At 39.6% G+C, this 15,387-nt stretch overlaps 1 protein-coding gene across 34 annotated transcripts in view; it reads left to right on the top strand.

Moving 5' to 3' along the window:
- Nucleotides 1-15,387, top strand: part of mbl (muscleblind) — a 212,549-nt gene that overhangs the window by 97,863 nt on the left and 99,299 nt on the right. The window contains exon 3 of one of the 34 annotated variants that reach the window (XM_070210436.1): nt 4,545-4,973. The exons of the other annotated variants lie outside the window; for them this stretch is intronic. Coding sequence (XP_070066537.1) covers nt 4,545-4,691 — 147 coding nt within the window. The 3' untranslated portion in view covers nt 4,692-4,973. Of the gene's footprint in view, nt 1-4,544; nt 4,974-15,387 lie in introns of those variants that run through there. 34 annotated transcript variants of the gene reach the window in all.

Here is a 15,387-nt window from a genome sequence, read left to right as displayed (position 1 = left end):
AAACAGATCGAGTCGAGTTGAAGCGCTTGAACAAATTTGCGAGTAACTTCTCTAGATATTTATACCCCAAAAATGGGTAAAGAGGGTCTATAGTATTTGTGCAAATGCATGGTACAATGAAAAGAAAGTTGGTAAAAGAGGTTTCAGGGTAACCGCTAGTCGAGCCCTTCCGACTAGGGCTCCCTTACTTGCTTTAGTTGACAAATGTACAGGCTTCTGCCTAACCTTGGGTACAGGTTACAGGTTACGACTCTCAAGGATTTAATTATATTGTCACGTCAGTTAAACAGTTAATCCACGTAATCAATGATTGTGCGTACGCCTATTGGTTAACATTTCAATCGATTTATAATTTACCTTTGCACGCCTTAATTTTATTAGGTGTACACTCAAAACCCTATTACTTGCCGGGTAACTAAGCCAATAAACATCTTTTAACAATCCGAGCAGTCCCGGCGCCACGTTTACCTGCCATTCGGAGCAGCATTCAAATTACATCTAAAATTACTGTCAGTACGCTTAAAGCGTTTACCGGAAAAAACGAGCTCGCGACATTTGTTCGCTGGCCCCGCCCATCGTTTTGACTGCCGTCGCCCCTTTGCGCCTTTATCTTGCGTGTCTGCTTGTCTCGCATAACAAATTTTATTTTAATATTTATTGTTTTTCACGGAAAGCCGAGAAAAGCACAGCGCATCTGGCCGCATTGTCAGGGCCATGGCCGTCGCCCCATCCCTTCCGTCCCCCACGGTTGCGTCCAAGCAGCTGCAGAGCCGCTGGCAAAGACAAAGACGCTGACGACGATGATGCGGAGAACAGGAAACAAGTAAAACCGACGGCGGCAGCCAAATTGAAAACGAAAGCAATGCCAAATAGAAAATGTTTTTCGCGCCAAGCGGGTGTTGCGGGGCTGTTGCCTTTTTATTTTGTTGCTACAAACGACATTGTCAGCATTGTCGGCATTATGTGCCCTGGCAAATTGGAGTTAACCTGCACCCATACCGCACGCCGCATGCCGCCCGCGGAATGTGCGGCAGCCTGTTGTCTTACGCGGCGCATAATGATTGCCGCTTTGTCGCACGTTGTTGCCCGCCGCGTCACCAGCCCCGGCTCCGGGCTTAAGAGTAAGCTCGCGTAGGCAGCCACATGGAACTTATTACTTTCATTTGCCTGTCACGCCCCCTGCCGCCAACGCTACATAAATTCATAACAAATTCATTGCGCGCAGCGAGGCATTTAAGAGGCAAAGCCAAAAAAAGGGAGCGAAGAGAACTGAAGCAGCGACAAATGAAACTGTCCACCTCAACGCTTAGCACCGCCCGCAGCCACCTAGCTGGCAGCTGCGACCTGCTTCTAATTTTGTATTTATCTGGTCCTTGTTCAGCTGCTGCCCCGCCCTTTTATCAGACAGTGAAGCGCACACACGGCGTATGCGTAATCTTGCCGCATTGCGTGCTCCTGCCTGGCTTCAAGAGCAGCGGCATCAGCAGCCTTAATTTTTTTTTATTGCAGCTCACACGCTTTAACCAGAATGCTGCCTGCACCCCTCGGATCTCTTTTTGCCTGGCGGGAATTGTCAGCGCATCTTTATAGGCACGTTGAAGTTTATTAGGCCTTCTCTTGTGTCCTGTTGCCTGGTGATTTTTTTTACTCATATATTTTTTTTTGGCTTGCTATTGAAAAGTTGGGCAAATCTGCGCGACAGCGTTTTCCATTTTGGTTCTATTTGCATAATGTCATGTAATGATGATGTTGATTATGTATGCCACGTAGCGTCTATGAGTGAAAATGTGTGTGTATGTGTGTGCAGTTTATCAACTGTGAGCAGAGTTTGGCAGCTGCTAAGCTTCAATGAGAGCTTGAGTTAGGGCGTATGCAATTTTATTATTATTTGTATTTTAAAGATTTAAGAGTTAATCTAAATAGACACATAGAGATATATGTATCAAATAGCGAGGGTCTATTTACACTTTACTATTTTCTTAAATTTCTGTTCGATAAATCTCTGATTTTCTAACATCCGATGCTCTGCCTGACATTTTTGTACACTTACTTTCAGCCCTATTTTATCGTCTCTTGCGAGTCCCCACACCAAAAAAGTAGGCAACATTATTTTGCTTAAAGAGGTCGAAATTCATTAAAATTATCCCCATCTCTAAAAAACAACAAACTCAGCGAAATTGCTGTACGCACATTTTGTAAATGGCCAACCCCAAAAAGTGACTAACTACCCCGGCCCCGCCCCTTTTGCCTAATTCCTTTGGAGCCAACCCCTGAGCTACTTCTTAGCCACGCTCGCCTGCTGTTGTTTATTATTATCTCTGGCGCTAATTTCAAATTTGGAAAATATTCCATTTACTATTTTGAAAAATGATTGCAAGCAATTTCATTTCCGCCGGCGCGCCCTCTGGCGGGCAAAAAACTAATTACAAACACATAAAACTCAACGGGAGCTCTCGAATCCGAACATAATCCTCAACTAGCTGCGAACTTTCGCGCTGGCCAATAAATGTTTTCGTTGCCTTGGACTGGAGCACAAAGCAGCAGGGGTTAGGTGGGGGGTCAGATCTGAATCGAGCAAATGCAACATGTGACGAAGTTTTGTTATTGCCATTGGGCGGCGTCTGTGACACGCCCATCAAACTAAATTACCGCCAGCGGAACAGGGCGCATAAAAACCAAATGCAGCCACGTCCATGCTGAGATTCCATTTGCGCTTCTCTCCCAACTGGCCACCAAGTTGCGCGTTTCACATGAATTTCAAGTACTTTTTCGGATTCTGTTCTGTTTTTTCTTGTTTTTTTTTTTTTGTATTATTTTGTTTGACTGGCTGGCGGGCACATTAAGACAATGCCGCAGTTCTTCCAGTTGCCATTTTGTGGCATTTGAAATGTGTTTTAAAGTGTGCGCCCAAAAGTTTTCTCTTTTTTGTGTTGAAATCTCTTCGCACTCATTGTATTTGAATGCTCAGCAATTGAGTGTTTTAAAGGGGTATATTCAGTTTGCTTAATGAGCTTATTTTTCGAGTATTAGATGATCCAAAAAATGCATATAATATTGAATGTATATAGTTCCTTTTATATGTTAATGTACGAAAATCTATCAATTTGTTCTTTTCGATTGTTTTTGCTCGTCTCCATCACACTGCCAACTACAGGGTATTCACAGTTTGGTGCACATTTTGGCTTGGCTTATTTTTTTTTTTTTGGTAATTTGATTTTTTCTGTTTTTATGACAGTTGCGCAAGTTTCACAAGTTCGCTCAAGTGCCTGTTGTGATTTGATGGAAAGGGGCCAGCGGGGGCGTGTCAGTGGGGCATATCAAATTTGATGATTGACACCTGGGCGGGCAAAAGTTGAACAACTTTAAAGTGCGCCCGCAAGTATGCAATGGCGCAAACTGGAATTCCTGCTGAAGTCTACCTGAAATGACATTAATGTAACGCGCTAAGCCAAGTCGTTGTTGTTGTTGTTGCTTCTGTTGTTGCTGTGGCTGCTGCCGTTAATGGCCCCAAAGATGTTGTTGCGGCTGCTGCGGTGCTTTGCTGTTTGTGTGTGTGTGTGTGTGTGTGTGGCATTAGGGGTGTCTGTGGGCGTGCCGCAAGTCGTTGCTGACAGCAGCGGCGTGTGACCTGCAGCAATTACCAATTTTCTTGTTACATTTTAAAGTGCGCGCAAGCAAGAGAGGGTGAGATAGAGAGGGTTTATATGTGTGTGTGCATGAAGTGCACATTAAGTGCGCTTGAAGCTCAGCACTGGCTCTTATGCCCAGATGCAAAAGGCAGCCAAGAAGAGTTGATGCTGATGACAGCGGCAAAGAAGCCAATGGAGCAGTGAAAAGAAGCCGCAACGGGTCGCTGCAAAGGCTTTTCTCTCCCATTTTTGGGGCCAAGAATGAGATTGGCCATTACCGAACGAGTTCAGCAGCGCAAGCGTGTCGAAATTTTGTGAGCATTGCAAAGGAGCTGCCTGTAAATTAAGTCGAGTTAGTTGCAAAGGGGAAATGTTAGGGTGTTTATCAACTGCGAGCAAGTTGATGGCTTTACAACCTGCGGCTCATTAGGCTGATAGCTCAGGATGCTTAAAAGATTTAACCGAAAAGAGGGGCCAGGTTGGTTGGATTACGTACAAATCATGGAAATTAACCAGTTAAACAAGAAATGCTTCTGGGAGGTATTCTAAATAGGTGATTTTCTTATACCAACAAAATCATCTATATTAATTAGAGATAATTTATATTTAAATAAATTTGGCTTAATATATATATTACTAATTTTTCTTACGTCTCTTAAAGTTTTCTAGTATATCGATTGATCATTATATATTACAGATTATAATGCATATGTGACTTTTCAATATTACTGAATATATTTCCTTTTATTTTTCTCATAAACTATTTTACTTTCAATAACTTACACGATTTATAAAGTTTCTTTATCTCTATTTTTATTATTGGTCTACATTAATTACCTTTAAGAATTTATGCGATTAAGCTTAAGCCATTTGAATATTTAATTAATATGCCTTTCCTTTTCTTGTTGCTTGCAGGTATGTGAAGTTCACTTTAACTATTTACACATCATGTTATTCGTAAGTAGCATGCCACAAGTGCTTGGCAACAAGCCACCTTTGATAATAAAATACGTATTCGCGGCATTGGTTACAGAGGGGAGCACGGGAAACGCGCTGGGGTAGACAACACTTGACAGCTGGCAAAGAGGCTTCATTAAAATAATCAGCTAAAAAGAAGTTGAAACGAGTGCGAAAGTGTGAACAACAAAACTGATGATAGAGCAGGCCAAAAGGGCAAAGCAAAATAAATGTGGCAAGTCGTGTGCGATGCCTCTGTGTGTGTTGGTGTGTTTGTGTGTGTGTGGGTGTGTGTGTGCTCTCTGACTGTGTGCAACACTTTGCAGCACTCGCAACACTCATCAAAAGCTGTCAAGTTTTGGTTTCTTTAGCTTTTCTCGCATCTTTGCTTTACTTTTATTTTTGCCTTGCTATTTTCACTAATTAATTATGCAGTAACAGCAAACAACTTGAAATGTAAGGAGATTAAAGCGACTTAAAAGGCATTTATGCAATGCCAGCAGCAGCAGCAATAATAACAACAAAAACAACAAAATAGAACAAACAGGACAGACAGAGTAGAACAGACAAGTGTCAGGCAGTCGCTCTCCAAGGATGCTTCTCTCAGGGTGTCTGCATAAGACAACAAAATCTTATATATGTGTGTGTTCGTGTGTGTCATCAGTGTCTGTGTGTGGGCGTGTGTGTTTGTGTATTTGTATCTTGTGCGTGTATCTTGTCAAGTCATGTTAACAAGCTTCAAATTGCGTAGCAAGCAGCTTAAATTTTTGTTAAAATTAATAAACAAAATTTCCCAAAGAATCTTAATGAAATTTTCACAGAATATTTTCTTAATTTACGGCTTATAACCAAGTGGCAAATTAAATAACAAAATATTGTGAAAGTATATTCAACTAATTCTGAAATAGCCTGCAGATATTTTATTGTTTCATGAAAATACCGCACGGATTTAGTTAACATTTAAAGCCAATTCTTGTTACAGACATAATATATATTTATAAATACAAAACACAAATTGCATAAATGTATATAAAATCCTTTAAATTTAAGAATCGCATATTCAAATGCATTTATGAAAGTCTTCTGCCTAATTTATGCGCAAAGCTTATCCTTTGTCGCATCATCAACCCACTCGCATGTGAAAAAGCTTCTTTTATTGTGATTTACAAGTTGCGGCCCTTATTGTCATGCTGCTCATATTAATTTACACTTAATTAAAAGCGCCGAAAACAACAACGACAACAACAACAACCAGCAGATATGATAGCTGACACTTTTTGACAGAGGCGGCAGCAGACGCTTAAAAAAATTGCCACACAAAAAGCCAAATGGCCGGGGAGAAAAAATTGTATTTATGAAAATGCTAATTAAGTTACAAAATGCGCTGACAAAATGAAAATTATAGACAAAGGATTGCGCGCACAAACAGCACGAACAACGCAACACACACACACACACACACACACGCTAACACATACATGTAAGCGCACAACATGCGTGTGTATATGGCGTAAGTGCGCTTCAAACGATACAACGACAACCACGACAACAAATACAACAACAGCAGGAATAAGAGTTGGCACGTTTGCTTTTCTCTTCGCACTGCTACTGTGTTTTCTCTACTTTGCCACACGTTGTGGCAGGTGGCAAAGCAGAAGACAATTGAGCGACGCGTTTAAAAACGCGCACAACACGCGCCATGGCCTGTCCCTATCGCTCATACCCCACCTCCGCTTTCTACAGCAAACCATCTCTTCGCCCCCCCCCCTTAAATGTTTTGCCGGGTTGCGGCTGTGTTGTCAAGGCTTGCAACAAATTTTTTTATATACCCCGTGAACCGATGTGAGAGGAGTATAATAGACCAATGAAAGAGTTGATGCAGATTTGTTGCTAAGCTGGGTTTACTTTATAATCGTGTATATGTTACTCTATATAATTAATTATTGTGATATATAAGACAAATTATCATTATGAATGTTTAGTCCGAAATGTACATTTCAATCAATAATCGCTTACAATGGGTATGTCTGCGTCTATCGCAATCAGTTTTGATGCTGTTGCTGAACCTGCTTCAAGTTGAGCCTGTCACGTTTGTGCGCAAAAGTTGCTGAGTCTACGCTGTGCATGTGAGTGGGGTACTTAACCATATACACCTAACGACACACTCGCTCACACACACATATACATACCTATAGTCAGCCTTATGTCTATGTCAACGGTTTTGCGCTGCGAGCGGCGCCATTTTGAGAGTTTTTAATGTAAAAGCCAAAGCAGAGTTTTACTTTTTACCAAAAGAAAAAGCCCGTAAAAATAAAACTCGCCAACTTTTCTATCTTGTATAATGGATATATATATATATACATATTTTTTTTGTTGCCTTGTCGAGGCAACAACAGCGACTCGCAAATGTTCTGCAGGCTGACAGACAGTTGCATCAATTAAGCGACATTTGTTGCTACATTTTGCGCATATTGTGTTTGCTAAATAAATGTAATCATATTTTCATGGTCATAGCAAAAATGGATGCACTGTTATAAGAATCTATAAAGCATTCCACAATATGTTTAATTTGCATAAATATATATTAAGCGTATATGAATATTTTAATTTTCTTTTTTCCTTGACATTCATTTACTCCCAGGCTGTCTGTATTCTCATTTACTTATGCCGTGCTATATTTTCTCTATTTATTAGCATTTTGCAACACTTAAAATGACTTATTTACAAGCTCCATTGTTTAACAAATACACCAAGTATTTTAATGTTCATTAATTGTTTTAAATTTTAAATTTAAAGCTCTCAACGGCGATACCCGCGAGCCGCGCTCTAAAGTATGCAATAATTTTAAGCTCTCTTTTGCGGTTGCCCCAAAAGCGCCCACAAAACAGCAGCAGCAGCAACAGCAGCAGCAACAGCAGCAGCAACAGCAGCGGCGGCAACAACGGCAATTGGAGAAAATTGAGGCGACTGCTGTGCGTTTTTATTGGGTTTTTCATGTGTCTCATGTGGTTTACTACAAATTGATTCTATTATTGTATTTTTTTTTTTTTTGCTTTCATTTTTTGATATTTTTTTTTTATATATGCCACGCCTCGCATTCTGCTCATGCCGCACACGCATTACGCATTTGCTTTGTTGTTGCTGTTGTTGTTGTTCCTGCTGTTGCCTCGTTTGTTGTTAGGTTTTGCTGCTGGCGATTTGAAAACTGAAAACTGATTGCAAACACACAGGCACACACATACACACGCATACTTACCCCAACACACACACGCAAACTTCCGTTTGTCTATGGCTTCTCTCCCTTTAGGCCTATGTTGAGTGCAATTTCCGTTGGTTATAGAGTGTTTGCATGTGCGTGGGCATGTATATATATATATATATATACTATATAGCATAAACATCTGGCACATAGAATTTGCAATTACAGTCACATTTGGCTGGCGTTGTGCGGCTCCAATCAATTGTTTAATTAATTTTATAATGAGTTAATTTCGCAAAGCGCAATCATTTAAATTTTGCGCGGAAAACCCATTTATTTAATTGTTGTGCAATTTTTGCCACTGATTTTGTGCGTACTAAATTATAAGTACAAAGCCCCCACAACACACACTCGCGCACACACACACACACAAGTACACACTCAAACCAAAAGACCAAAGCGTCCGCCTATGAAATTTAATTATAAAATGCTTACATTGCATTTACATATTTGCGGGACTGTCCGTTTAGTTTATAAACATTTGCCACGCTCAGTTAAATTGTTGCCTCATTTCGTTTTGAGGCCGTTGCAAATTCGAAAAACTCAAATGAAGATGCTGCAGGCAAAACAAAGCTAAACAAATTATTCGTTTTAAGACAAACAAATATTTTACAAAATAAATTCGTGTCAAATTATAGTTCTCAAAAGTCAAATTTCTTGGCTCAAAGCCAGCCAGAGACGTAAAAGTAAAGAGATTTAGAAAGAGAGTGAGAGGGAGAGAGATGCGTAAAAGCGGGATGCAAATAATAGAAACCCAAAGAAAACACACGACAATTTGTGGGTTTCTGTGTTTTGTTTATAAATACATTTTTGTGTCGACAATTTTAAATGATTTGCGTGTGTAATTGGCAACCAAAATAGAGACATGTATTTGCAAATTTGTATTTATAAATATTTTTAATGGCTTTGAGCAATTCATGAAATACATTTAAGAGCTATTTCTCAGGTTTAAAGTGTCAAATTCATCTTTGTTTGGCTTCGTTTAAGACTCGTGTGTCAATTTTGAGGAAAACCTACCAATAAAATGTGCAAATATTTGAAGTAAAGTAAATATTTAACCAAATTATAAATTTTGCTACACAATTTTTTTAATCCCTCGTAGAGGGCATTACAATTTTGTTATGAAATGCGCAACGCACAGAAGAAGACATCTCAAACCCCATAAAGTATCAGGATCAACAGCCGAGTTGAGTGCGTCTGTCTGTTTCTATGCGAGCTAGGCTCTCATCTTGGAGTAGCTTTCTTCTAATGTGCACTCAATTCGGTGCCAAGATTTCTTAAGCTAGTACCACTTGCTGCATTCATAAATGCTCCCATTTAAATGCATTCGAAAATGCAGAAGAAGACGCAATGGAAAAATATTACATTAAGCGTATTATGCTTCAAGATTCCAATTGTCATTGTTGTATTTACCGCACAGCCACGCCCACAACAACAAGTGTAAGTAATAGAGAAAGGCAGCTGCTTATTGCAGGCAGAATGACCGCAGTTTTTACTTGTACAGCCAGGACATGGTTGAAAGAAATGCTGCTGGCTGCTGCCCGCTGCCTGCTGCTGTCTCTCCATTTGCTTTAAGCGCCGTGAAGCATTCTGCAATTTTTCATTTAGCGCTGCTGTAAATTCCAGATGCTCTGGCTCCTAGCGCCTTTCATTGCGTATTTCCACAGAGCACGGGGACTGGGATAACAAAACTTGGTCCTTTTGCCGCGTGCGATTAATGCGACAAGCTTGTGAGAGGAAGGGGTGGAGGACGAGTCTCTTAACTTCCAACTTCCAGCGCTGAGCTGCCAAATTCGTTGGCATTTCTTGCCGAGCTGCCAGGCCCTGTATCTCTCTCTCTCTCTCTCACTCTCTCTCTTTCTCTCTCTATGTGTGTGTATGGGCGTGTGTATTTTTTGCTCGGTGCGAAATGCCACAAGGTGTAAAATTGAATAATTGAAATGAAGCGAGCGCCGCGTGGACTCTCTGCAGGAGGCAGCTCCGCAGCAGCCAGCCGCCGCAGCCGCAAGGACACAAAACCCAAGAAAATTGTTGCAACAAAGTTTAGTTAATTGTGGTTAATTCTGATGGATTTGTGCGTAATTAGTGAGTAATTTAATTTTGCACTTCTTTGTAAAGTTTGGCAGCAGGACTCGCGGCTAGCCAAGTGGCAGCTCTGAATGACAAGTGGACGGCAGGCTGACTGTCAATTGTGTAGATGATGGAACTGACTTTGTCCAACTTGATAAAATATGAATTGAAAGTTGTGCTAAAATTCGAACGGATTGGTATAGAAGCAAAAAGCGAAGGAGAAAATAGGGTAATAGAAGGGCTTATAAAATTGAATTGATAGACAATAACAACAGTGAAAAGTACAATATATGCAAATAGATTATCTAGATTTACTTTTAACATCTTTATTATCTGAAATCATCTTCAATGTAATTGAAACCATTTGATAGAGTTTTTATACAAATCCTTTTAAATTTATATATATATCCTATCAAGTGTAGCTCTTTCTCTATTTAAAGTTAATTTGTTGAATATATTTTCCAACACTTTTTCCAACGCAACACGCAAATATCTGCAATCGCTCCATCCACTTCACTTTATTTACTTTCTCTATTTATTTTGTCTCATCAGCCGCAAGGTATGCAACACATTCCCTTTATTAGCCGCAAGAGCAACAACAAAAACAATAGCAAAAATGCTGCCAGTTGCTCAGTGGCTCAGCAGTTATTTTGTTCTTGTTCTTGTGCGCCTAATGAAATGTGACATTAAGTGCTGATGTTGTTGCCACACCCACGCCATCGAAATAAAAAAGTGTCGCACTGTGGCGCACTTTTAATTGTTGCCACCACCACAGCAGCAGCTGCAACAGCAACAACAACAAGTTGCTGCTCTTTGTGGTCGCTCCCCGAGGCAGCAATTGCCTTGGGGCAAGGGAGAAAACGAGCGGTTGCAAATGGAAAACGGGAAGCCTCCCAACAGAGCAGCGCCAGACAAGCGCCAGCCAAAAGACGCACAAAAAATAAATACAATAGACACCGAAAAAAAAAAAAAAAAACAAGAAAAACATTCGAAAATTTGTATGAAAAAGAGAGGAAAATCACGTAAAACGCACAAGCAAAGCGCAAAAAGAGTGCAGCGCAGCAAAAAAAAAAGTTTTTAATTAAAAAGTTTTGTTTCCAAAATCCATGGATGTGAAATGGTTAAAGCTGATGCGTATTTTCCGAGTACCGTTCGCCCGCCTGAACGAAACCAATTTGAGTGGATTTGCGGCAATAGAAAGCGACAGCTGCAAATTATATGATTAGGGCTCTAAATTAGCAGAGATAATTAAGACATAATTTATGGGCGGCGATAAAACGTTTGCCGAATTTAGACAATAAATAAATAAAGGAAATAATTATTTAAAATAATATTTATATAAAATAGTAGAATGCAGTTAAAATTAGCAATTAAAATGAAATTGTAAATATTATTTTATTTTATTTATTCATAGTTTAGCGAACCAAATCATAAATAAATTAAATAATGAAAGTGTTAAGCGAAGTCGAAGCCAGCGCTAGAATATAGATATACTGCAGTATATGTAGTATTGATACACAAAGATATGGATATATTTTTATATATATCCTAACTAGATAGGCAGAACCGCCTTAGGCTGGCACTAGGTCTAATAGGTTGCAATACACAGACATCCATATCAGAAGGATGTCAACGAGTTTAACTATTTTGCAGCACGAAACTTATAAGTTTTTTGTTTTTTGAATATATTTATGAAATATATTCAATGCTTTGCCTCGAACCGGAGCCGAGCTCAACGTTTGGTGCTTGCTTGGCTGATTATTAAACATGAAAACCTATGCAAAGGCCCTGTCTGCTCACTCTCTCATTTCATTTTATCTACCTCTCTCTCTCTGTCTCTGCATCGAACGCTTCGCAAATTGAGTTGTTTGCATTTTATTTATGGGCCATGGGCAGTGAAACTTGCACAAACAGCCCAAAAGTCAAACAACGGCATGCAATTTAAATGCAATTGTTTTATGCACAACAACAGCAAGCACACCAAGGCACACAAACACTCAGTCACGCACACACACACACACATAGCTACATGCACGTACGGAACAACAAAACGTTGCATTTCACGCTGCGCTGACAAGCCGAAGGGCTGCATTGGCCAATGTGGCGTATGCGCAACATGCAGACGGCAAGAAGTAGCCGCCACAGCAACAACAACAACATTTATATTATGCCGTTGCACCTCTCGCACTAATAAATTATTAAATGCATGCAATAAATTTCAAATTAATCGCTGATATTTATCTCTCATTGCAACATCGCGATGCGTCGACGTTGGCAGCGCTGTGCATAATAATTATGTTGGTCAGAGCACGCGCTGTCCTCAACGGCAACATACAGAATCCAACCTACTCCGCTGACCACACTGCCACACCCTTCCAAATCTGCCCAAAAAAAAAAAAAAAAAAAAAAACAGCACCCTTTGTTTTTAATTTTGGTTTTATTTTTGTTTTATTTTTTTTTGTTATTTTTTAATACTATTTTTTTGGCTTCACTTGATTTCAATTCCATTTATTGCTGTTCAAATTAAATTTCTTTTTTATTGTGCTCCAGTTGTTGTTGCACACATTTATTATGACAACGCCATTTGGACAGCCATATTTTGCTCATTGTTTGCACGTTTTTTTTTAAGCATTTCTTTTCCATAGCTTGGGTGCATTGTTAATTAAATTATATAGCCATGCTTTATTAAACCTTGTTTTTTTTTTTTTTAATAACGAAAGTTCGCATGAGTATCTTGTATTATTTATTTAATCATAGTTTTAATGATTGCTGCAAATATGAATTAATCATTTTAAGTAGCCGCTCATTTGCAGCATGAATTTCTCAGTTTATAACAATTTTTAATTTAATTTTTAATTGTCAATATCATCGGCTGAATATTTGTCTTGTTAAACTGATTTATATGTGAAAATGTGCAAATTATTTTCAGTGCGCAGTTTTAATTCAAATTTATAAATGAAAAAGCGGATATGTCCCCGATTTTAGTATCCAAATTAAGAACCAAAAAACTAAACCAGACTCCAGTTTAGTTTTCCAATGAACTGTTCTTCCTCTTGTTCTTTCAAACGTTAATTCAAAATCTAAAAAATATAAAACAAAATTAACAATATTATAAATTTGGTAGCATTGAACAAATGTATGAAATTATAAAGAAAATCCACAAAATATTTAGTATTTTATCAAATCAATCTATTAAATGTAAAACATAATAAGAAATGAATAAATAAATTCATAAGCAAACAGATTTGGTGTTAGGCAAAATATCAAATTGTCATGCTTCTCTCTATTTAAAATGTATTTATTTACTCAACTTTATTATCGTTATTTATATCAGCAGCCGTTGAGCACATAGCCAGGTGTATTATATTAAAAGTAGTCCCTGTTAATTATAGTCAAAACTGCGTATCTGTCTGAATTATGCATATGGCTGTTATTGTTGTCTGTAAAAAGTGTTGTGTTATGCCATAAATATTGTTGTTTATGAAAAGTATTGTGTAATCACAAAAATTGTTAAATTCGATCTCTCTGTTTGAGTATTTTATAACTCAAATGCTGTTGTTTCAGGTTATGTCTATTAGAGGCCAGACACAGATCTTTATTACAGACACACAAACTCATACAGCTTCAATTTGTTGCTACCCTTTTCCGGCAGCTGGCACTCCCTTTTCCTCTTCGCCAGTCCACTGTTAACGAGCACAAAGGGCAAACAACAAGCGACAAATATTTCACATTGTTTTTTGAATTATAGCGCGCAAAATGGCAACAATAAAAACTTTTTGCCAGTTGTCATATGCCCCAAAACAAATTCTATGCACACACATATGGACAGCAGCAGCAGCCGTTCCCCGACTCTTTGCTGCCGCTCTAAAGCTTGGCAGCCTGGCAACATCAACCTGCAAATTAACACAATAATGGCCAGCAAAAGTCACATACAAAGGGAATGAGCAGCAGCAACAACAACAACGATCACGAGAACAACAACAAAAATCAACAACAATATTGCCACAGATATGCAAATGGCATAGAAATTGTGGTTGGCTACTGGACAGAGCCTGGCAGAGCAGTGCCTGGGAACGGATATGCTTGCATATAAATTATAACACCGGCGTGTCTATTAAAATGATTGTATCCGCTCGATTATGCACACAGAGCAGGATAGAGAGAACGGTAGAGAGAAAGAGAGAGCGGGAGCAAAGAGCTTTGGCTAAAAATTCAGCAGAGCCCAACAACTTTTCGACTTTGCTGCTCATATGAAAACAGATACAGATACAGATACAGATACAGATGCAGATGCAGATACAGACAGGCATAGGCACATATACAGCAACTATATGCAATTCGTCTGTTTGTCTGTATGTCTCTTGTGTTGACTTTGTTGCCTGCTGCTTGTCAGCCTGCCTGCCTGATGTCATGTGTGTGTGTGTGTGTGTGTGTACAGGTTGTTAGGCTGTGTATTTGGCTTTGCAGGCTTTTTTCATTGCCCGCACTTGCCTCCCATACCCTGCCCTTCTTTGATTAAACAAATTGTACATAATACAGTTGCTACTTTATTTGCCATTCAAATTTTGTGTGTCTGCTGTTTAAATCCAGTTGATATTATGCTGTTTTGACAGCTAATTAGTTACGTTCAAATATGCATGTGTATGTGCGTGTATTAGCCTGGCACACCCCTACCAGCCCCCGTCCGTCCACAGCCTGTCACTGGCTCTAATTGACAGCGTTTTCTGGTCTTCATTTAGCTACTTTAGATAAATTGCATAATGCGCAAAAGTTGATGCAAATCTTTTAGCTGTTTTCTGTTTTCTAGCTGAAGTTTGGGGTTTTTAGGCTTGGCAAAACCCCAAAGCGTAAACAATTAATCTGCTGCACGCAGGCAACCGCAGCTCTAAGATACAGATACAAGGATACGCCGAGATGCCGGGACGCACATGACAATTCTGCAGGTGCTGCAGCAGTTGCAAACCGCAACGTGGGGCATGTCGTTGGGTGGGTGGTCTGGCACGTCAATTGTGGGCCAATTTAAATGGCAGCTAATAAATTTGCAGCAGGCAACCGCAGCGTGCGAGGGGCACTCGAAAGATGCACAGCAATGCGATAAGATACGCAGTCAGCTATGCGCCAGCCCAGAAGATAAAGTGCAGACGCCCAAAAGTGTGCAATGTGTGTTTGCATGCATGTGTGTGCGCGTGTGTGTATGTGTTTTGTGGAGCGTAATTTAAGCCATTTATAGCTTGGAAATTAATGCTACCAGCCAGACTACTGATGTCTGCTGTGTCTGCTGCTTCCTGGCCGCAAGTGCATCCACTTGCCAAAGCTGCCATTCAAAATAAATGAGCTAAATAAGCAGCCTGACATGTCAGACAGCAGACAACAGCCAACAACAACGACAACTAGCTGCAACAACTGCAACGAACAACTAACAAAAACAACAACAACAACAACAGGCATTAATAAACAAGCAAAGAGCAAAGT

The sequence above is a fragment of the Drosophila virilis genome, chromosome 5, assembly GCF_030788295.1.
Source record: "Drosophila virilis strain 15010-1051.87 chromosome 5, Dvir_AGI_RSII-ME, whole genome shotgun sequence".
NCBI lineage: Eukaryota > Metazoa > Arthropoda > Insecta > Diptera > Drosophilidae > Drosophila > Drosophila virilis.
Note: the sequence above shows the minus strand (reverse complement) of the source record. Positions and strands in the feature narration are given on the sequence as shown.